Source organism: Hydra vulgaris, chromosome 15, assembly GCF_038396675.1.
Source record: "Hydra vulgaris chromosome 15, alternate assembly HydraT2T_AEP".
Classification (NCBI taxonomy): domain Eukaryota; kingdom Metazoa; phylum Cnidaria; class Hydrozoa; order Anthoathecata; family Hydridae; genus Hydra; species Hydra vulgaris.
The window spans coordinates 42,105,001-42,128,346 of record NC_088934.1 but is presented as its reverse complement, the minus strand read 5'-3'; the positions used below and the strand labels follow the sequence as shown (position 1 = coordinate 42,128,346).

At 27.5% G+C, this 23,346-nt stretch overlaps 1 protein-coding gene across 1 annotated transcript; it reads right to left on the bottom strand.

The window, feature by feature from the left end:
• Positions 1-417: 417 nt before the first annotated feature.
• Positions 418-20,698, bottom strand: LOC100211593 (probable ubiquitin-conjugating enzyme E2 C). Its single transcript, XM_065818714.1, has 7 exons — positions 20,506-20,698; positions 14,938-14,965; positions 14,307-14,393; positions 8,634-8,774; positions 8,436-8,499; positions 1,092-1,151; positions 418-610 (listed from the first exon to the last, which is right to left on the bottom strand). Exons 1-7 carry the CDS (start codon positions 20,610-20,612, stop codon positions 549-551), a joined length of 549 nt encoding a protein of 182 aa, XP_065674786.1. The 5' UTR covers positions 20,613-20,698; the 3' UTR covers positions 418-548.
• Between the last annotated feature and the right edge of the window lie 2,648 nt (positions 20,699-23,346).

Genomic DNA, 23,346 nt, shown 5'->3' with positions numbered 1-23,346 from the left:
CCACTCACCTTCCGTTAATCCTATATAAACTTTGCTGGGTTGGTTTTTTGCTGCGATGATGCATTTATATATAATATTTGTGGATTTGCACTTACCATTCAGGGGGCATTCTGCTTTATTTCGACAGTTGCATTTTGGATCATTATTTTCAATTCTAGGGAAGATAATTTTTTTGTTGTGGTTTTTTATAATTTTTTCTATATTTTCAGTGCAACTGTAGCTTACCTTTACAGTGTTTCTGTTTAACATTTTGTGAAGTTTGTGTGTCTTAGGGAAGTTTTTTTCTAGTAAATATATATATATATATATATATATATATATATATATATATATATATATATATATATATATATATATATATATATATATATATATATATATATATATATATATATACATACACACACAAAAATAATATAAACTTGTAAATATTATATTTCATACACATGTGTATAAAAATACGAACAACAAATTGTATTAAATAGAATTCCAGTAATTTAATTATGAATTTATTTACAATTAGAGTTATTTTTTTTATAATCTCACTATTACCACGAATTGAACACCTCGATAGCGTCTGAGGATGCAGATATCAAAGCTCGTTTGTATTCTGAGAAAATGTAAAATATAAGTTTATAATAACATTCTTAAAAAGTTCTTTTCCGGGTTTCATATCTTTAATATAAATAAAAATATAAAATTTATTTAAAAACAAGATATTTTTAATAGATATTAGAAAAATAAAAACACACGCAAATATCACAGGAATGTAAGCAGGGTCGGACTAGCGAGGGGGGTTGGAGGTTCAAATCAAGATATAAGTAACTTTTATTTTTCCTATACAATTTGAGAAAAAACTACGTGATTAAGGGTTAAACGTACAAAAAAAAAGGTCCTTGATATATAATATAGGGAAATTTTAATATATAAGGCAGTCCTGCATTTATGTCTCCCCCCGGGCCCGTAAATGCCAGTCCGACCCTGAATGTAAGCTTAATGTCATTCATCCCTTCGTTGAATGAAGTTGAATTTTAGCCTGAAATTGGTAAGTTTTTAATAAAACTTACAAAAAATTTAAATTTATTAAATACCTATTGGTGTTTTCCAAAGTGTTGCTGCTTGAGGATTTAAAGGACTTTCAATATTTGGATCTAAAATAAGAAAATTATAACAAAATAAAAGTAAAGAACAAATAAACATTTCGGTTTGTTTATAACAAACCAAAAAACTAACAGCAATAAGTTAACAATAGTAATTATCTTGTAACGTAGCTAAAACGTATAAGTTGTGAACATATTACTAAAAACTTACATTGATTTTTTCTATAAATTATTTTAGTTGAGTTAACTACAATTTTAAACAGCTAAAAACGTATATTCAATTGTAGTTTTACTGTAAGTTTTACAACTTTATAAATTTTTTATAGAACAGGGCCCAAGTTTGATGCGACTAAATGCAAAAGGGAAAAAATTTTCAGTTACGTTATGAAATGCTGTATGTCTTGTAATGCATATTACACTAACTTTATCTAACCCAGTCGACAGATGAAGAAGAAGTGAAAAGACACCGAGAACTTCATATTTGTTTTCAAACGCATTTTATACGATAGTTGGAGCGTGTATGCTTATCAAGACATCTATAAAAATCTTTGCTTTACCGAGAACCAAAAAGCACATAACAAAATTTTATAGCATTTATCATTTCCTTGCTTTTGTTGAAAAAAGCAAATCCTACAAGCAGCGCAGTATTAGAGTTAGGTGTTGTGTTAAGTCAAGTACAAAGACCTGATAAATAACTACTTTCAAAAATTATATGTAAATTTTCTTTAAATATTTTTTATAAAGTTTTTAAATGAATGATTAAAAACATAAAAATGCCTAAAAATTTATCTTAACTCTATTTAAATTATCTTAACTCTATTTAAATTATCTATATAAACTTATTTTAACTCTATAGATTCTTTAACTACATTTTTTCAAGCTAAATACATTCTTTTTAAGTTAAATAACAAGTAATAAAAAAAAATTTAATTTTCTTTAAACAAACATAAAACAAACTTTAAACCAAAGTTAAAAACATTAACCTTTGTCTCATTGTAAGTGAAAAAAAAATTATATTAAAGAAGAATTATTTAATTCCACAAAAACTCTATTTTTTTCTATCAGTTGCGTGATTTTTAGGCCTGTAGTAAAACAGGCTTCAGAGCATGATATGCACTCAGAGCTGTCCCCAAAAGAGAGGGTGTATGGGTGTACCCCCCCCCCCTAAAGCTGTTATATGTGCATTTAAAGCAGCACATGTGTACATGTAGTTTTTGTTTGGGCAAGTTTTGAACTTAAGTTGGCAAATATTAAATACCAAAGACCTTTTTTTTTTTTTTTTTACTTTTTGTCATTAGTTGGCAAAAAAACATCATGCGACACCGTCCATAAAAGACCTCTTCAGAATTGCCCTGTATGCATTATACGTAGATAATAACGTGTTGCATTATTATTATATATGCGACACTCTGTTATCAAAAACTTGCAACAATCTTGTTATCAAACATGCAACATCTCTGTTAAATCAAGAATGCCACAATCTCTGTTATCAAAAATCAAGACAATATATATGTATACATTTTCTCAAAGTACTTTATTACTTTTTTTTATTACCCATCTTATGTATTTTGTATTTAAAAAAAAAACATGAAAATAAAAAAAAAATATTGTTTTTTTAAGTATACCTAAAAACATCATTTAGATATTTACAAATATCACAATATAAGATGATTAACAGTCATTATGATACTATTAAATATCAAAATATAGACGACTAACTGTAGTTCTGATATTCATGAATATTTAGATAAAACAATCTAGTCAACTATTAATAAGCATAGTGCCAAAGTAGGCCAAAAAAGCAAAAAATTTGGAGATATGCATAAAAATTTTGGAGATATGCCAATATGTTATGTTCTTGACTATAAATGGGAAAAGCTTTTCTGTTAAACAAAATGTTTAACGGAAAAGCTTTTTCCATTTATAGCTTTTAAATAGCTTTTATATAGAGCTTTTAAAACTAAGAAATTACTTAAAGACATTTTAGAAGATGTTAAAATTCAGACAAAGGAGGCATCCATAAAGTACGTACACATTAAAACCACTGCATTTGTATGCTTTTAACAACCCCCCTCCTCCTGCAAAATCAACCCCATCCTCTCCTCTTACACATAAATGTTAAAAAGAAAAAAACTTTTAGTTAACTTGACCTATTTCTATTTCATAACATAATACTGATTACTTTACCAAGTGAAATTCAATTATTTTGTTAAACAAAAAGAAATCAGGTTTTAAAAGAGATAGAGAATGAGAGATAATAAAACTGCATACATACTGGCTGTCTTTAACAGACGCACCCTTGTATACATTCATAACACTTGTTCATTCATCACACATACATTCTTGTATACATTCAAAACACCCCCCTCTAACATGTATGCTTACATAAAATAACATCATAACACATTTCATTCATAACACCCTTCCATAACATGTATGCTTACATAAAATAACATCATAACACATTTCAATCATAACACCCCCTCCATAACATGTACACTTACATGTACGATAAAGCATGTACGCTTGTATGGAGGAGGGGTAACACCCCCTCCTCCATACAAGCAGTTTATTTAATTGATTTATAAAGGTTGCTTCTATGCATAACAGTCAATATAGTTGACACAAGGCTTTAGTGTTACACTAAACAGTCTATCTAGTTGATATTTTAGAAAATTGAATGGACAAATAAAGTATTTAACGAAACACAAAATAAATGTGAAAGAATTAGAACGTCATTTTTTTTCAGTGGTTGTATTAAAATCATTTTAATTGTTTTGTATTTTGTTTACAACGTGTTGTGGTTTCAAAAAAATATGTTGATTTTTGGATTTAACTTGAAATTAGTTTTAAAAATGACAAAAGAAGAAGACATAAAAGAAAAAATTATGCACAAATATTTACAAAATCCTAATAGTAGCTACAATTCGATAGCAAAATCGTTGCAAATACATCCATACACCGTTAATTGTGTTATTCAACGTTTTTATCAAACAAAATCGATCAAACGCAAATCTGGTGGTGGAAGAGAGGAAGATTTTAAAGATATAAAACTAGTTAGAAAACTGGTTAACAGTTTTAAGAATAACCCAAGCTTTTCACTAAGGGAACGCGCAAAAATATATGGATTTTCTCATAGTTTTGTTGCAAAAGTTAGAAACAAACATGGTTTTTATTCTTTCAAAGCACAATAGTGCCCAACCATTCTGAAAATCAACAAAAAAGTGCAAGAACCCACGGCAGAAAGTTGTATGACAATTTTATTTCTAAAAATTTTTGTATTATTGAAGACGATTAAACTTATATCAAGTATGATCATCAACAAATTTCTGGTGCTGTTTATTATATTGCCAAATATGGAGGAAAAGCAGATAAGAATCTTAAATACACAAAACATGACAAGTTCGCTAATAAAGCTTTGATTTGGCAAGTTATTTGCAGTTGTGGCAAAAAATCAGCACCTTATATTTCTCAATCCACACTTTCTGATCAAATATATGTTAAAAAATGTTTACAAAAACGCCTTTTACCTCTCAATAAATGACACAATAACAGACCTGTGTTCTGGCCTGATTTAGCTTCAATTCATTATTGTAAACTAGCTATGGAATGGTATAAAAAGAATAATGTGAAATTTGTGCCTAAAACAGAAAATCCTTTAAACTGCCCAGAATTGAGAGTTATTGAAAAGTACTGGGCTATTATTAAAAGAAAAATAAAAAAAACAAAAAAGCTTTGCAGAAACATTAAAGATATTAAATATCACTTGAAAAAGCATTAAATAGTTTTGATTCTTATTCTGTGCGCAAGCTTATGGGTACCGCTAAAGCAAAAGCTCGAAATTTTATTAGATTCCCACAGGAATAATTAATTATTTTTTTTTAAATGTTTGATCTTCTTATATTATTGTATTAAAATAATTACTTGGATCAAAATAAAAATTGAGGAGTACGTTTTTTTAGTTGTTTTTCTACTTTCACATTTATTTCATGACACACTTTAGCTGCTAACAAGCCCATACATTTCTTGAAATATCATTATTTTTTATTATTTCAAAAGTGTTAATAATATTAGTTTATCAATAAACTAATTGCTTCAAAAAAATGGATAAAGCAAATACTTTATTTACAGCAGTTTGCTTCACAAAAATAAGTAAGAATGGAAAAAAAACAAGAATAAAGTTTAAGGAAATAGACATTAAATAAAAAAAATAATAAATCGATATTTATGTTTTTTTTTTAATGTTCTTTCACCTCTCCAAGGCCGAGAAGGGCAATATAGTCGAGAAGGCTAATTTAATTGTGGTTACAACCCTTTCTCAACTTTATAACTCCAAAACACAAACCTTGACAAATTAGGCGGCTGCATGGAAAAACAAGTTTAGCGCAGTACTACCAGGGATGTGGTGGGGATCAAACTAGGAACTCCTAACTTATGAGGCAAGCGCCCTACCACTGCACCACTACCGCATTTAGTTTAGCATGGGATAAATCAACAGATATTCAAGACCTTAAATGGCAGTATGTTTGATGTGTAACTTTAGATGTAATTGCGATAGAATTACTTGACTTGTTGAGCTGGATAACCTAATTTGTGAAGTCGATATACAGAAACCCCTTAAAACTTTTATGACTAAAGAAAATGCACCTACCAACAAGCTAATTAGTTTTGCTGCAGATAGTGCATCAACAATTGTTGGGAAAAGTGTTAGGCTTTGAGGCTTATTAAAAATTTATCCTTAGAACCCTAGGTTTATCTCAGTTTATTGAATGATTCACCAAGAATATTTTGCAGTAAAACATTTTAATTTTCCAATTGTTTTTAAATCAGCGTTGAAGAGACCAAATAGGACAAATTAAAATTATTTTAAATTAGGACCAATTAAATTTTTTTTTATTGAATTTAAAAACATTTAAAATCTTTGAAATTTTTGCAAGAACTGATGTAATGCAACATTTATGCATGAGTCTCTTCAAGGGAAAAGAAAAAATATATCTGATCTTGCTCAATCAATTTTCAAAAAAAAATTACTCTTTAACAGAGAGATCTTGGCTTAAAAACTAAATCATTCTCCTAAAATAAAGAAAATGATTACTTAAAGAGAAAAACTAAAAGATTTACTAGAAGACTTTTTTAATAAATTTTTATTAAAATACATTTTCATGTACTTTAATTGTTTCTAGAATTTGTAGTAAATCTTTTTTTAATTTATGTTATTATTGATGGCAGTCTGATTCCAAGAAAACTGATTAAAGATATATCTTAATTTGAAATATAATTATTAGATCACCAAGAAAATCAAAAAAACTTATGATGCTGCATAAAACACTAATTTAATTGGATTTTGGAAAATAGTTCTTGAAGGTAAGTCAAACTAACTTCAAAAAAAGATTAGTATAAAATTCATTTCAATTTTTAGTTCAACATACTTGTGTGAATCATATTTTCCACTATGAAAAGAGTCAAATCAAAGCAATGTGCTAATCTATTTAGCAAGCATTTAAAGTTACTTATAACAGTAATTAATAGCTTGGAAACATTTTTTTAGAAACTTAACATTGTTTGAAAGTTTACTTCTTATAGAAATTTTAATAACTGTTATTATGCATTAAGTCCACTCTTAAGGTGTGAAGAATCTTGACTAAATGATGAAAAAAATACTTTTCATTTTAAAAACAATATTTTTAGCAATTTAATTTTATACAGCATTAAAACAAAACATTTATTTAATAAGAACAACATACAATTTTAATAACTAGTACACAAATAATTTCCTTCAAACAGAAAAATTAATTAAAACTTAATAATTTTTCTTAAAGCATTAAGAAAATAAACCAGCTTGATTACAATATGTTCACAAATTTAGTTTGTAAATTTTGAATAACCTTCTTTCAATATTTAAATATTGGTATAACAATTTTTTTAAGAATTGGTACGCATTATCTACTTTTTAGGTATTGGTAGTGTCAGTATCAGGAAAAAATTTACCTTTGACACAGCTCTAGTATAAAGAAAACCTTTTTTAAGAAACATTTTTTCTTGCTTCTATTAATAATTGAAAAACTCACAAGCATTGAATTTTAATAATTTTATTAAAAGTTTATGATTTACAGATGCTTTTATGATTTACAGATGCTTAAACAATTCTATAAATAGTTTTTTAATGAAAAAAAAGAGTTCAGATTTTTATTTAGATTACATTCAATGTATTTTATAAAATACTTGAGACAACATGAAATTGCAAACATGTTTGCATTTGAAAAAAAGTTTTTGCTTTTAAAAACATATGAATATATATATATATATATATATATATATATATATATATATATATATATATAAATATAAATATATACATATATATATATATATATATATATATATATATATATATATATATATATATATATATATATATATATATATATATATATATATATATATATATACATACACTATATATATATATATATACATATATATATATATATATATACTTCACACTATTACCTTTCTCTTTATTCTATATTACTCTCTATCCTTCAGCCAATATCATTGGTTTTAATACTGTTGCTTTATCTGGAGCAAATCTTCGAATGTCCTTTCTCTTTTAGAAAAAGTGCAAAAACATATTGCAAACAAAGTTGGACATTGTTGGGTCTTGCAGCCAACCTTCAACCATTGTTACATCATCATAATGTTACTTTTCTTTCTCTTTTCTCTAAATAAATTGATGGGGGCTGCTCAAAAGAGCTAGCATTTTTTGTGCCATCTACTATAATTTTCTCTCATGTTACTCATCATTCAATTGTCTCATCCTTTTATTGTGACTGTTCCTAAGTGCTCCAAAAATTCTTTCCTCAAACATCAGTTCTTTGGAATTTGCTCCCTTTGTCTGGTATTTTTCTGATTCATATAATTTCCAACCTATTAAGTTGTCTGTTAATAGTTATCTTTCTTTATAAACTTTATCTTTTCTCTTCCAGTAACTTCCAACTTTAATAATGGTTGCTTGCAGCCTTGTTGGAAGTGATAATATATATATATATATATATATATATATATATATATATATATATATATATATATATATATATATATATATATATATATATATATATATATATATATATATATATATATATATTTCTTTTATAAAAGATATAAAATTTTATTAGCAATTTATCTATTGCAGTGCACATTAGTGTTTAAATACAACTGTTGTCAAAAAGTCTATAATTATATAAAAGAAAAAAGAATTTTTTAAAGAATTATATAAAAGAAAATATTTTTAGACATAATAGACAAACCTTGTTTTGAACATTGCAAACATACCTTGTAAAAGACTTTGTATGGAAACTAACACAGATAGAACACTATTACATGAAGACCACATTTCCTGTAAATAAGTTAAGTATATAATCAAATTATATAACTCATAAATAAGCTTTTGCATTAAACTGTATTTATAAAACTACTACTAAAGCTTACATTGATTTAATCACCTTGACAAACATTAAATATAATTGTTACCTTTAAAACATCAAGACATATATTTCCTTGTGCATCAACATTTGGATGAAAACATGGTGTAACAAATTTAATAGTTGGAGCTTCATAAGGGTAGTTTTCTGGAAAGTTTAAACTCATTTTGTATGCTAAGCCTTGATAAATCTAAAAAAAAAAAAATATTTTTTATGAAGCAGTTTTTATAATTTTAAATCAAAATTTAAATGTTTACAATGTTCTTTACTACAGTGGCCTATTCATCATGATTTGTCTGTTGTTACCAAGCACACTATTTCTGTGAGTTCTACTTATCTTCAGATTTTCAAACAGTTACAGTGCATAAATTTTTTACACTTGACAGTTATACAAACTTTTAATTAAAGATTACTTCTACTTGTGTTAACCCAGTTTGACAAATGATATTCATTGAATAAAAACACATAAAAAATAAAACAATTACAAGTAAATAATAAAGCAAACACTTAAGTTCTGTGATCTGCAAAAGAAACAGCATATTATACTTTTTTTTTCAAAAAATATATGCTTTAAATAATGAATTAGAGTAGGCATTTTTATTATTTCACATATCACAAAAAGAAAGAAACAAATTTAAAACAGGTAACTTATAAATAATTTAATAAATCATTTGTATAGTAATCAAATGCCAAACTCTACTTAGGTTTGAAATGAAACCCTAGTGCTAGTAAAATTCCCATTGCCAAGTCTACAAAAATGTTGAAGAGCAGTCTACAAAACAAGAACCAAACAAGTTTATAAGAACATTAGATACAAACCAATTGCCAAGTCTACAAGAAGTTAGAGAGCTGATCAAACTATTAGTTTTTGCATAATTTAAAATATAAAAGATAATACTTTTATAGCTTCAGAATAGTGTTTTAACACCCACATGGAGAACAAAATCTGGCCAACAGTTTTAACCTTTTTGAGAAATATTAGGTTATTATTGTGAAGATGATGTTTTATTATATATTGTGAAGATGATATTTTATTTAGAGCCTCATAGTTTTTTTAAAATAAACTATAGAGAATAAGATCCAATGCATGCACCACTGAACATCAGTATTCACACAAGGAGTAAATTATTTTGGTACATAACCAAAACTACATCAGTAGTCTTTCAGCATGTAGATGTAGTTAGTATGTACCTATGGAGACAAGTTTTAATCAAGTTTTACTCAAATTGTTGAAGAGAGTGCATCAATAATTTGAGTTTTACTCAAACTATTAGAGCACTCTCCAGTCACTGAATATTTCAAAAAAATGTTCCACAGAAAGTAAGAATGTTGTTCCACAGAAAGTAAGAATGTTGTTCCACAGAAAGTAAGAATGTTGTTCCACAGAAAGTAAGAATGTTGTTCCACAGAAAGTAAGAATGTTGTTCCACAGAAAGTAAGAATGTTGTTCCACAGAAAGTAAGAATGTTGTTCCACAGAAAGTAAGAATGTTGTTTTACAGAAAGTAGAAAATTGTTAAATGAAAATCAATTTATTACTAATAAACTGTTTATTGGCATTTTATTTATGATTATAAAAGACAGCATACAGCAATATTTATTAATGCAAATAAGACATTGTTTAGATCTTATGATAATATGAAAGACACACTATTGTTTGGCATGTGATAGTCTGATTTCAGAAAATATGTATAAATATATTGTAAAAAAAGATCATATAAACGTTTATAGTATATTAATATAGACTATACATCAGCATACAGCTTAAAAAATATAACTTTTTACAAGAGATTCTTATAAAATATTAAAGGGTTCAATTTAAATCTAAAACCCATTTATACATATTATAAACCTAGCAATTAGTAAAAAAGTTAAAATGTTTCTTCAACTTTATAGCAGTAAAAATTGAAATTTTTTTATTTATAGATGCTAGGTTATTATTCAGTATTAAACGTGAAGAACTATCAGCGCTGTAAAAACATTCATTCATAAGTTAAAATTTCCGTTTTTAAACAGGTCCAACAACACAGGTTTTGAAGCGAAGGAGCACAATCGTCAATAGCTAAAAAAAAAAAGTCTTTAAGAAAAAAAGTAGCCCCCGGTGATGTTGGCCCTGTTAAATTGTTCTCTCGTTTAATTTAAATTGTTCTTTTGTTTAAATTTAGTTGGCACCATTATTATATTATAATTAAGTTTTAAAACATTATATTTGTTTTATCATTAATCTTTGTATTTATTTAAACTGGTTTCTTTAATTTTTACTGCTATTTTACATAAGTTATAATAGATCTATAATATTATAAATCTTTGCAAAATTCAAGTTATAATTATGAAAAAAAATTTTTTTAACATACTTTAAATGTAATTTAAAATAATTTAACAACCCTTTTTACAAAGATAATTCAAAATATTTAAACTGACTTGAGTTTATTATAGAACACAAAGCCTTGTATAGCAAAATCTCATAACAAATGTCTGGTATATTTATGCATACAAATAGTATACATAAATAAACTAGATGTTTATTGGTATCATAATGATACCAGTAGATATAAACCTTAAAAAAAAATTAATAATATATACTAAATATATAATTGAAAAATCTACCTAACCATCTATTTGATTTTGTGTGTATTAACTAGTGATGTACCGATAGCACATTTGTGGTCAATGCTGATGTATGGGAAAAGGCCGATACTGATGCCGATACCGATGAATTAACTAATTATTAAAATTTTGAAAATATAAGACTATACAACTTTAAATCGTGTAAACTTTTTCATGGAATCAGAACTGGTAAACAAATACGTGGAACCAAATCAGAGCCAAATCATTATTTTAATAGATATTAGAAAAGCTATGTTAAAAAAATATACATTTTTTAGTTTTTTTATTATGAAAAGAAAACTTTCAAAAAATAAATACAATATAGAGAGAAAATGGTATTTAGATAATTGTTTACTTAAAATTCTGTAACTTTATTAATTTATTAGTAATTCAGATATCTAAACAATCATATAGAAATATAGAAGACTATACTTGAATACATATAGATAACAATAGGTTACTTTTAGGTATAGCAAAAAAAAAAAAAATTCTAAAAACAACATTATGGTAATAAAAGTATAAGTATATTCAGCTGTTAAATTAAAGCTTGTAAACATCATCTTAAGAACAAACAAGTTTGCCTGTAAACAAAGACAATATAAACAATTTCTCAAAAAAAAAAATTAAGTAATCCATAAATTTTTGTTTATTTATTATTTAATTATTATCATAATACAGGATAAAAATATTAAATTGCCATCAATTGGATAATCAGTAAATTAATAAAAAAAAGGCAGATGCCAATATCGATTGTGCAAAAAGTAGCAGATTAAGCCAAATCTGATGCCAAATAATCAGTACATCACTAATATTAACAAATTAAATTCAATAAAAGTGACAACAAAGCATCTTCTAATGATGGAAAATATCATGATAAAAAGCAAATACAAATAAATCATATCAAAAAAAAATCTTATTTTTATGTTCCTCATTACTTTTTTAATACTTTTATTTCTACTGTGTTTTAAAATAGCAGATCTTTTTTTTTTAATCGTACCATCCTCTTCAATAAATCTATTTAAAAAACCTATTTCATTTTAAGTTAAAAAAATAAAAAAAAGATAAAATTTGTAAAAGATGGTTCAGTATGTTTTGAAAAGTGTCAATGCTGTGTCGGCTGCTCTGGAATTAGGTAGGAGGTGGAAGGAGACAAAAATTAAAAAAATTGATTAATGTCGTATAAATGCTGCACAATGCTCAACTTGATTCTCCATGCAGTGGCTTTGTTCACCAAGGCTTATGTTTTTGAGTTATAGATGTGAGAGAGGATTGTAACAACAACAAAAACAATAAAAATGAATAGCCAATTAAACAGTTAGTTTTAGGAAGGTTAATACAGTGGAAACTAGTAAATCAAAAAAAAATTCTTTTTTCAAATCCATGCTTTATGCAAGCAGAATTCTATTGGGCCTAGAAATTCTTTTTTTGTTATCTTTTGTAGAAGGAAAAATTACTGTTTTTTTTTTTTTTAATTTAAAAATTATTGTTTTTACTAAATTTTTGTTTTTTAACTTAATAACTTAAGACTTATTAACTTAATAACTTAAAACAATAGGTTTTTAACTTAATAACTTAAGACTTATTACTTAATAACTTAAAACAATAGGTTTTGAATCGCTGCGCTTTAATGTCTTCGAAACTGCAAATAATTTGCAAATCAATGATTTTTGTGACGTAATACGCAATTCATATCAAATACATAAAATGTATGAGAAAATACAAATTAAATTTTTGTTAACTTAATTAACTTTTTTTGGTCAAATTTTTCCATTTCCTTGTATTGTCATCGAAAATGATTAAGTGTGCAAAATTTGAGCAAAATTGGTTGAGAAAAAAACTTTCAAAAATTGATTTCAAATTTTGTGGCACACAAACATATATATATATAGAAAGTAACCTTATATAAAGCATGGAAAAAAAACTTATAGCCTTCTCTTTACAATAAAATGATTGTCATAAATTACATTAACTAGAAGTAAAAATACAAACTGCATTTTACAAAAAGTGGTAAAAAGATTTAAGCCTTTTGAATAACAGATTATCTCCTCAATTATTTACTCTTGTAAGAGATTTTTTTAAAATGGATTTAAATGACCTCTATAGAATAACTGCCACCAGTGATTTAACAGAGATCATTTTAATTCTTACTAGATTTTTATGACCTCTATAGAGCAATGTGTGTTAGAAATAAGTTTATTTTATTTAGTAGATAATATAAAAAAGTGGTATAAAGTGTGACTGGGTTAGTTTAAATGGTTTCTATTGTCTATATGTCAAATAATTAAAGAATTTAATCTCCATTTTCTATAAATGCTTAATAAAAACGCATTTGATTACTATTGCCTGTATGTCTAATAATTAAAGTATTTCTAATTTTAGAACAATTAAATTCTTCAATAGTAATTATAAAGCAGTTATGGTGTAACTGGCAACACCCTTAGAAGTACTCTATAAAAATTGTATCAAACAAATAATTTGTAAAAAACATCTCATATTTACACTGCAAACAAACCAATAAATAACCTTTATTTAATATTTGGGTTAGAAAAAGGAGAAAAAGAAAAACTTTGAAAACATCTAAGAAAATGAACCTCTTTTAGTTTAAAAGCATTAAGAAAATATTCTAAACATAATCATTATGATAGTACAAAGGCAGTTTCTAAACATAAACAAAGAAAGCCATTTAAAAATAGAAACTTTTCAGTAAACATTTTAATGTAAAAAATACTTGTATAACAAAATGTACTGGGTATCTAATGCCAGCTTGTAAACATGGTGACATACTTTTTATTTATTTTTAATGCTATCACAGAAATAAAAGCAAATTAAAAAAAAATAAAAATAAAAACACAAAATATAATGGCGATGTAGTGATAGCATACATGCTTTGAAACCGTAAGGTATAAGGAGTCCAAACCCGTCATACCCAAGAAATACTGCTTAGCTTTATGCACAGCAGCTTCATCAAAGTTTGTGTTTTGGAGTAAAAGGGCTGATATAAAGTTATAAAGAAAATTGAATTTTTTTTTTCAAGAATAGTAAACTACAACCTTGGGGAGGCAAATATAATCAATATAAAAATTTAATGATGAAAAACAATAATTAAAGAAACTAACAGAATCAGGTGGTCCTTTTATTTTTCCATGCCATTTGAATGTATTTTCTTCATCAGGAAATGCCGTAACAGATTTGTTGCTAGAAAGCTAAAAAAATAAAAATAAAAACTATACTATTATAAATATATTTTAAGAGGTTTTTTAAGTTTAACGATTTTATTGTGACACTGGTCACACCAGTTATTAAATAAATATTAAAGAAGTTAGAAAACAAAGCTTACACTTTATGAACATATTAAATAAATATTTACAAACAATTAACAAGTATGACCAGTCCCAGAGCAAATCCTCTATACATTAAACAAGCAAATGAAGTGTCATTTGTGCTTTAAATGATAAAAACTTTTATCATTTAAAATAAAATTTTATGGCCAAAGCAATCATCAGATTGGAATCCAATTCAAAATATAAGGATAATAAACATGCACAAAACTTTACAGCATAAACAAAATTGCAACATTCAATTGATTTTATCATTAATTAATGTATGGGTATATGACCCTGAAATCAAAAAAATGTACCTAAATTTTAATAATGGCATACATAAACATGTCAAAGAGCTTATTAAACCAAAATAAAGTATATACAATTTAAGTATTAATTAGTAAACAATTATAAAAACACTCCGTACCATGATTTCTGATAGCTCTTTCATAAGCCTAAAGAAAAGAAAATTTATCTATTACAGAAAAACTATAGTACAAAACATATACTACCTATATAACATTTTCACTTAATTTTCAGTAAATGTCTTTTTTTTTTTAAAAAATCAAACCCACTTCCAACAAGACTGCAAGCATTCAGTATTAGAGTTGGAAGGTACTGGAAGAGAAAAGATGAAGTTTAAGAAGCAATATAACAATTAAAAAACAACTTAAATGATTGCAATGAATCAGGAAAACAAGATAAAGGGAATGAATTCCAAAAGAACATCAGTTCTTTTGGAGTTCATTCTCATGGATGATTTTTGACGCACTTAGGAACAGCCACAGTAAAAAGATGAGACTTATTTTAATGAAAAGTAACACGAGAATGAATTTTAGTAGATAGTACAAGAGACGCTAGCTCTTTAGAGTAGCGCTTAATATAGTATATAATATAGCGCTTAATATAATATTTATAAAAAAAGAAAGAGAAGCAACATTACAAAAATGTGACAATGGTTGAAAATTGGCTGCAAGAGCAGGATCAACTATGTTTACAATACATTTATGCACCTTGTTTAAATGAGAACGAACATCATTTGAAGATCAGCTCCATATATAGCTTCAGTATTCCATACAAGGACGGATTAGAGATTTATAGAGATAAAGAATAGAATCCAGAGTAAGAAAATGGTAAGCACAATAAAGAGATGCAACCTTAGCAGATGCTAATTTTGCAATGGGTTTGATATATTGTTTCCAAGAAAGATCGGAAGTAAGAATTAATCCTAGAATGCAAAGGGTAGATTTTTTTTTTTTTGCTATTCGCCTCCTCAAGGCCAAGAAGGCCACTACAGATGAGGAGGCTACTTAATAGTGGTTATAAACCTCTCTCAACTCTATAACTCTGAAACTCGGAACCTCTCACTTATGAAGCGAGCGCTTTACCACTACACCACTACCACAATGTCTCATCAAGTAATTACCCTTCATAAATATAGGGCATAAATAAGGACATCATTCGAAGATCTGCTCCAGATATTACAACAGTATTCCATACAAGGACATTTTTAAGAAATATAGAGGTAAAGAATAGAATCCGGAGTAAAAAAATGGCAAGCACGATAAAGAAATGCAACCTTAGCAGATGCTAACTTTGCAATGGATTGATACATGGTTTCCAAAAAAGAACAGAAGTAAGAGTTAATCCTTGAAAAAGGGTAGATGACTTATTGAGTATTTTACCGTTCATAAATATAGAAAGATCTAGTATATTATTGTGATAACAATTATCTGAATTATCTGAAAAAATTTGACTTTTATCTGAGTTAATGCTCACCAGCCACTGTGAGTCCCATGCTGTAGTGATATCTTTTTTAAGCTCAAATGCCCTTCCAAGAAAGCAGAGTGTTGGTAAGTGTTCTTATAAAGGCAAGAATAAATGGTAGTATGATCAGCGAACAATTCCACTTAGATATGAGAAATTTCGGGAGATTGTTAATGTAAATTTAAAAAAGTATAGGGCCAAGAATAGAATCTTGAGAAACCACTAGAAGTTACCTGATACATTGTAAGAGGAGAGCTTATGGAAAAGACCAGCATGCCAAACTTTATCAAAGGTTTTAGAAATGTCAAGAGAAATAGCCCTAACCTCTCCACATCTAACTAATGTATGATAAAACCTATTGATTCATTAACAATTTCAGCAGTAACAACCATTAACAAATCAGCAATAGAACAAAAAGATTGAAATCCATACTAATGTCAATAAGTTATTAGATTTGAGATAAGAGATTAAGTATTTATTAATTAAAGACTTGAAAACTTTACTTATGATAGTAAGAAGACTAATTGGATGGTAGTTAGACGAGTCAGATAGCTCTTCAGAACTTTTGAAAACAGGAATAACAGATGCCGCTTACCAGCACTCTAGAAAACAAGGCTCTGAAAAAATACTTGTTAAATAGTTTTGAAAGTATAGACAACAGCTAAAGAGAACACTTCTGCAAGACTATAACAGGTATGTAGCCAGACCACAAGCTGTAGAAGAGTCGAAGGAGGAAATCACTAGATATAGAGGCTGGAGTAATACAAATTAGACATATAGATATAGAGGCTGGAGTAATACAAATGTCAAGCAGTTTATCAGCTATTTTAGGTAGGATGATTAGTGTATTCAAGAATGAGATTGATGAAAAGTTCTTAGCAAACAATTCAACTTTGTCTTAAGGTGAAGTAACAAAAACTGAACCATGCAAGAATGGTAGAATAGCAGATTTGTCCTTATTATGGACACTGTTAAAGATTCTCCTTTTATCATGGCCATATTGCTAATTATCATGCTTTATTTTATTTTAATGTACAATAGTTTTATCTCAATTGGTTACTGTTACAAAAATGAATATAGATTCAAGTCATAACAAAGTGACATAATTTTATTATTTGAACTTATAATAATTTTTACCATTCATTATCCCTCAATTGGTTAAACTTTTAATAACTACAATCTCCTATATTCAATATCTATGTCATATCTCAATTGGTTAAACTTTTAATAGCTACAATCTCCTATATTTAATATCTATGTCATATCTCAATTGGTTAAACATTTAATAGCTACAATCTCCTATATTCAATATCTATGTCATATCTCAATTGGTTAAACTTTTAATAGCTACTATCTCCTATATTTAATATCTATGTCATATCTCAATTGGTTAAACTTTTAATAGCTACTATCTCCTATATTTAATATCTATGTCATATCTCAATTGGTTAAACTTTTAATAGCTACAACCTCCTATATTTAATATCTATGTCATATCTCAATTGGTTAAACTTTTAAAAGCTACAATCTCCTATATTTAACATCTATATTATAGGTTATGCCTCAATTGTTTAAACGTTTAAAAGCTACAATCTCCTATATTTAATATCTATTTTATATCTATAATTATTGGTTTATATAATTCATAAATGGTCATTGTGTCAAAAAATATTTTTTTACACTATTTGATTTTTTATAAATCCTTAAGAAAAATGTGTATAAAAAAGCTCAAGAATTATTTTGTTTTCAAAATAATGATAACATTCAAGGATTCATTAAATATAATATAAATACTGCAATTTGCTAGCTTACTGTTTTTCATTTTGTTATAATGTATTTCAATCCTATCAAAGAATATGAACTATTGTATACAACTGCATATTAACTTCAAATTTCCATCAAAAAAAGCACATCTAAACCAATGCTTAACAAAATTATCCTCAATGAAGATCTAAAGTTGGCAATACAAAGAGTAACAGCTAAAGAGTAATATGGCGTTTGACAAAAATCTACAAAACAAAGCCTTGATGTCTTTGTGGTCAAAATAACAATAATGGCAGTCATAACCAAAATCAAACAGCAGCACAACATAAGTCAATAATCTTCAATACCAAATAAATGGCTTAACTAACAGAGCAATAACAACAACAACAACAACAACAACAACAACAACAACAACAACAACAACAACAACAACAACAATATACTTATATTGATTTGGCAAAACAAAACTCTTATATATTATAGCAGCAACTGAAAATACTACAACTAAAACTACTAGCAACTAGAAAAAAGAGCGAATCATATATAGTAGTTGTTCTAAGTGCCAGAAAATAGAATCGATAAAGATTTCAAAAAGTAGTTCTTTGAATTGAAATAAACTACAAAGAAATGGTTTACATGCCGGAGCATGAACCAGAAAAACCAAGATATGTAATACTAGTTATGTTCCCCAATTATCACACAATAAGAACAAGCAAAACAACTTCAGTTCCTAGCTACAAACTCTATAACAAAAAACCAAGAATATAAAAAAGGTAATCTACCTCTTGTCATGCAATGTCTCTCACTTAGCTGTTCTCTTCAGCCCATTTTACTGCAATTTCAATTTCACTCATATAAATCAAAACAGAGCTTATAATCTATGTAAATTAACAGTTGTAATGAATTTAAAATTAGCTTATAACCTATGTAAGTTATCAGTTATAATGCATACAAAATGTATGCATTACAACTGTAAAGAGAATAAAAAGCTTCATATACATGAGAATTGCAACTAAAGGGCTTTTGAACCGTTGCAACTAAAGGGCTTTTCTCAAAGGGAAATCTCAGCATGAATTTCTTCAAAATGCAACTGTGCAACTAGTCTACAAAAGGCATGCAACATATTATTTAAGGCAGTCTCTGGTAATTATACCATAAACAAGATTTACAGACTTTACTAAAGCTGTTGAAGATTTACAATGAATGTTCAAAATTAACATACTATGATCATGCATTTATTGGGAACAAGTCTGCAGATTATGAAAATAAAAAAAACTAGAGCACTTATCCATCAACCAAAAATTACAATAAAAGTAAAACTGTAACCAGTTTTATGACATTCACAGGAGAATTAACAAACAAAAAAAATATATATTTTTTTTAATAAAAAACTCTTAAAAAACACAGAACAAAATTCAAAAAAATATATGAAATGTTGATAACAAGATATATTTTATTCGGATTTTAGAAAAACTTATTAATTGTATTAACAGGATTTCACACCATATTTATTTAATCTGGCAATGCCCTTAGATATTATAGCTTATGATGATCAAAGATAAAATCTCTTTCTCTTTTCTGCAAATACTATTAAGGTCGCTGCTTGAAGGAGTCATCATCTTTAATTCTATTAAAACTCATTCTCGCTTGACTCGTCATTCATGTAAATCTCATTTGTTTAATGTATCTGTCCCTGCATGCTCTAAAATCTTTTATTCATCTAGTTTTTTCCCCTGCACATCAATCCTTTGGAACTCTCTCTCATCTTCATGTTTTCCTGACTCATACAACCTACAACTCTTCAAGTCTTCAAGTCAACCATTTCCTTGCTCTACTCTTTTTTTTCCAAGTACCTCTCAACTTTAAAGTGGTTGATTGCAGCCTCTTTTGGCGATAATCAGAATTAAGAAAAATATGGGTATGGGAAATTTCCAATTTTATTTTTTAGAACATGTATCTTAAAGTCATGGTCAAGCTAGATTTTTATCTAATTATATTTTAAGATAATATAGAAGTTTTTTGCAAAAAAGAACTTTTTTGCTTAACCTAATTCTGATTGGTAAAAAATTTTCATATTTTTTTAAAGTATTATATTGCCCCTATTCTTGATGTTCAGTCAATTTATGGACTTATGACTAATAGGGATAGGCCCAGATAATGTGCATATATCGATAGTCGATGTATTTATGTCAGTATGATGTATGTATGTCGGTCGATTCGAGTGACAGTAAGGCGGTTGTATAACTTTTAAAATTTAAAGCAAACATTTAGTTCATGAATTAGTTTTCAGTAACATTTTTATAATTTTTCTAAAATTCTATAAATATAAAATTATAGCTAAAATTTATAAAACTTATTTTGGAAATATAGTTAAACGATAATAGTTTACACATCTGGTTTTTAAAAAAAGTAAAGACTAATTACTTCAAAAGTAAAGTCTAATTACTTCATAAACTTTACCTACCGTGATCTAACAGAGTTATTAGATTTTGCACTGTAAACAGGATTTTTAAGAGAACTTTCATCATTTTTTACCCTTCGAGTTGTATTTCCTGCTCTTCTAGAATTCATATCTAGATAATCCAAAATTCAAAATAATGGTATTGGCATTAATCAGAATATTATGCAATATTTTCCGTTAAAGATAAAAATTAAAAAGTTCACTTTAATTTATTCGCGCTACCGATGTTGACCAATCATCTTAATTATAAAAATGCCACACTTAAAGCAAATTACGTCCTTGAAAAAACTGCTAAAGAAAATAATAACACCAGCAAATGTGGTTAGCAATAAAACAAGAAGAGTTATTAACTTTTTTTTTTCTTTTTTTCTTTTTTTTATTTAAATAAAGAAAAGTAAAAAATGGTTCGACTGAACCCAAGACTAACAAATTGGTGTCTCAAAACCAATTAACAGTAGTTTTTATCTGAATAATCTTGTAGCGAGCTCAATAGAACCTTTAAATATAAATAAAGTAATTGGATCAAAATATAACAAGATATAAAGCAATTGGTTTTGATAAAATAAGCAGTAAAAGTTATGTAATCCAGGGCCGACGATACCGGGGGACCGGACCCCATAACTTTTATCCCATATCCCGACCCCCTCACTTTTTTTCTAAAGGACCGTTTGTTTTTTATTAGAAAATTCAAGATATAGAGAATTTTTTTTAGAAATTGACGCTTATGCTCCTCCACTTTGAAACCCGTGTCGTCGGCCATGGGATCATACGAAAGCCTAAAAGATATTATTTATAAAGTCTTTTGTGCACCTATTCAACAAAGAGTGTTTTTGGATCAATTGAATATTTCAAAAGTTATAATCTCATGATTAAAGGGGAATATATTTTAAAGAATTTATTTTCCATTCAAAATAAATTCTTTAAAAACTTTTTATACAAACACCAGCATTTAGGGAAAACGACAGTTCTTTGCTACTAAGTGACTTCAAATGACGGTATTTGGTGTTTGTCTTTGTTTTTAACAATCTATGAGTCTTGAATAAGCATTAGGGTACAGCGAGAATTTTTTTTTTCTTTTAAAAGCTTAAGAAAAGGTGTATTCTTATGTAAAATCAAATTTTAAATAGGGTTTACTTAAAAATATTTTTGATTGGAAAAAGTTTTGATACCCTAATTTTCACTTTTAGAAATTGCAAAATTTAGTAAAATCTTATTTGTCACACTTGTCCTTTATTATGTTTTACATGTCCTTCTTTTTCATTGCGATGAAATATTAAATGCAAATAATGTTTTTAGACCACTTGCAATTTTTTTTGATACTTGTTTCAAAGTCATTATCTTGCATGAATCCTACCAGCAATGCAGATTCTAAACATTTTAGGGGAGGGGTCTTCAATTTTCAATGATTTTTTAATGATTAACAAGTTTGCTTATAACAGTTGTGTTTTTTTTGTTTCATTAAAAATAAAGGTGGTGCTAGTGATGGGGTTCCCCAAAAAACAGGAGGTTTATCCCACCTTACCCAAATAATATTTTGATAACACTACTATAACACTATTAAAAAAACAATAAATAAAATAAGATATCTTTCAAATCTATTGACATTGAAAATTTATTAAAATTTCTTTCTTTGTTTTAAAAACAGGTAGCAACTCTCTATGTTGAGCTCTAGCTCTAATATATCCATCTCTTGCATCTTGTCCAACTACTGACATGGATGCTACTGTCACTTGTTTTACAGCACGCTCGGTACTTTGAGTATGAATTTTAACAGAAGGAGTTATTAGAGGTGTCAATCTTAGCATTACTAACTTATCTTTAGTGAGCGAACAAGTAAAAACAGGTTCTTGTACCACACCATTTTCCCATTTGACTAGCTCTTTAAGAGTAGTTGTTGCAAAGTTCAGTTTAGGTGTTTTTCTTGGTGTGATTTGCTTATCTCCAAGGATATCATTACCCCTTTGTTCCAAAATTCGGTCAACTGCAAAGTTGCGGTCTTCTGCATTATTCTTAGATAATAAAGAGATTAATAAACTTTCATGGTTCGCATACCAAGTGCCTAACTGGATGTAGGGAGTCACAATTTCTCTTACTATAACAGGTTGATTTCTAAGAATTCTCAATTGAGGCAGAATATGATTGGAAGTTTCTTCAAGTCTGTCTTTAACTTTAATGTCAAAAAAAAGTTTAAAGTAAAATTGTAAACAAAATAAGACAAGTAACTCAAGATTTTTCAAATTCTTATCAGTTAAGTCATGTTTCCTTGTCCACATAAAGACTATTCTCATGCCAGTAGTGAGCCATCTGGCATGAATTAGGGGGCCACATTGAATTTCTCTAAGATTAGGTGGCAATACGCCGATCTTAATTTTTTAGTATTATTTCTGGAATGTCAACAAAGCTCTCTCCCTCTGGAAGAGCTTTAAATTGAGGATTGTACTCCATTTTATTAACATCAGCAAGACATTTTCCCACAGGACCTACAAAGCCAGTACTACATGATGTTAGTCCATCAATTCCTTCTATTAGGTGACGCAAAAATAACGCATTTGAATGAAGCCTGCATATGGCCCAGTGGCATTTGTGACCTAACAGCTTTTCAAGATGTGTTATAGCACCACCTTTCCAGCCGGTGTTAATTGAAGTACTATCAGCTCCAAGTACTAAACATGATTCAGTAAGATTATATTGTTGCAGCAAATTATAAACACCTTCAGCAATCTTTTTAGCTGGCTTATCTGAATGAGTATGTGCATTTGGAGTAAAATGACCAAGATATCGACCACCAGGTTCTATAGTCACAGTAATGTGTTGCTCTTTGATAATAATAGGATGTAGCTGTCC

What these genes read in the sequence shown, in the direction of transcription:
- LOC100211593 (XM_065818714.1), bottom strand. Translation starts at nt 20,612, where the DNA reads ATGAATTCTAGAAGAGCAGGAAATACAACTCGAAGGGTAAAAAATGAT. An exon ending in AATAACTCTGTTAGATCACG is followed by an intron (nt 14,966 to 20,505) that starts GTAGGTAAAGTT and finishes TCTTTTCTTTAG; the next exon opens with GCTTATGAAAGAGCTATCAG. An exon ending in TAAAAGGACCACCTGATTCT is followed by an intron (nt 8,775 to 14,306) that starts GTTAGTTTCTTT and finishes TTTTTTTTTTAG; the next exon opens with ATTTATCAAGGCTTAGCATA.